The sequence below is a fragment of the Scylla paramamosain genome, chromosome 35, assembly GCF_035594125.1.
Source record: "Scylla paramamosain isolate STU-SP2022 chromosome 35, ASM3559412v1, whole genome shotgun sequence".
Taxonomy (NCBI): domain Eukaryota; kingdom Metazoa; phylum Arthropoda; class Malacostraca; order Decapoda; family Portunidae; genus Scylla; species Scylla paramamosain.
In genome coordinates, this window is record NC_087185.1 from 8,964,059 (window position 1) to 8,965,000 (window position 942).

General features: G+C 46.8%; 1 protein-coding gene across 1 annotated transcript in view; it reads left to right on the forward strand.

Annotated features, from left to right (window-relative positions):
* Window positions 1–737: 737 nt before the first annotated feature.
* The window catches only part of LOC135090424 (uncharacterized PE-PGRS family protein PE_PGRS46-like), a 2,124-nt gene continuing 1,919 nt past the window's right edge, over window positions 738–942 (forward strand). The window contains exon 1 of the mRNA XM_063987177.1: window positions 738–768. Coding sequence (XP_063843247.1) covers window positions 738–768 — 31 coding nt within the window. The remainder of the gene's footprint in view (window positions 769–942) is intronic.

Sequence of the window (942 nt, forward strand, 5' to 3'; positions counted from 1 at the left end):
ATGGCCTTGGGGACCAGACTGAAGAGTATCTGGGTCCTCAGGACCATACGAAGGAGCATTACGTTCTTGGGGACCAGACTGAGGAGTATCAGGGCATTAGGGGCCAGACTGAGGAGTATTAGGGTCTTGGGGACTAGACTGAGTATTATATGGGTATTAAGGGCCAGACTGAGGAGTATTAGGGTCTTGGGAACTACACTGAGTATTATCATGGTATTGGGGACCAGACTGAAGAGTATTAGCGTTTTTTGGACCAGACTGAAGAATACGGTCTTGGGAACTTGCCTGTGGAGTATTGGGGTCTTCGGGACCCAACTCTTTATTATTGTCTTGAGGGCCTAGCTGAGGAGTATTAGGGTCTTGAGGAAGAGACTGCTGAGTATCAGGGTCTTGGGGACCAGTCTCTCTCTCAGACCTCACCCCCTCTCCCCTTACTTTTCTCCCTTCCTTTCACCTCTCAGCTTTTTCCTCTTTCCTCCTCTTCAATGCAATTTATCTACCCGTCCTTGACCTCCGAGAGCGCATACTGGGAAGAGTCAGCGCTGACTGCTGTATATAAGAGCGAGGGAGGCACACACACAGGCAGACAGACGCATCACTCCCTCGACAACACCTCTAGTAGTCTGCTCATCGACCCCAAGAACTGTAAACATCAAGATTTCTTTCGTCTGTCTCCCTGTTTTTCCACCTCGCTCTCGTACTCACGCTTCCTCCTGTGAGTGGTTTCTGTAGCAGCCATGAGGTTCGCTATTTGTCTCATCTTCCCAGGTAAGATTTTTTTTTTCAGTGTTTCTCTCACGGTGCCAGTAATTAGTCATTCACTCAGCTCATCAGTCAATCAATCACTTTTTTTCAGGTGTTATGGGTGTTTTTCTATAAAAGTAAAAAAGGAAGAATTTGGAAGTAAGGAAGACTGGTTTGGTTATTGCTATGAGTTCTTTT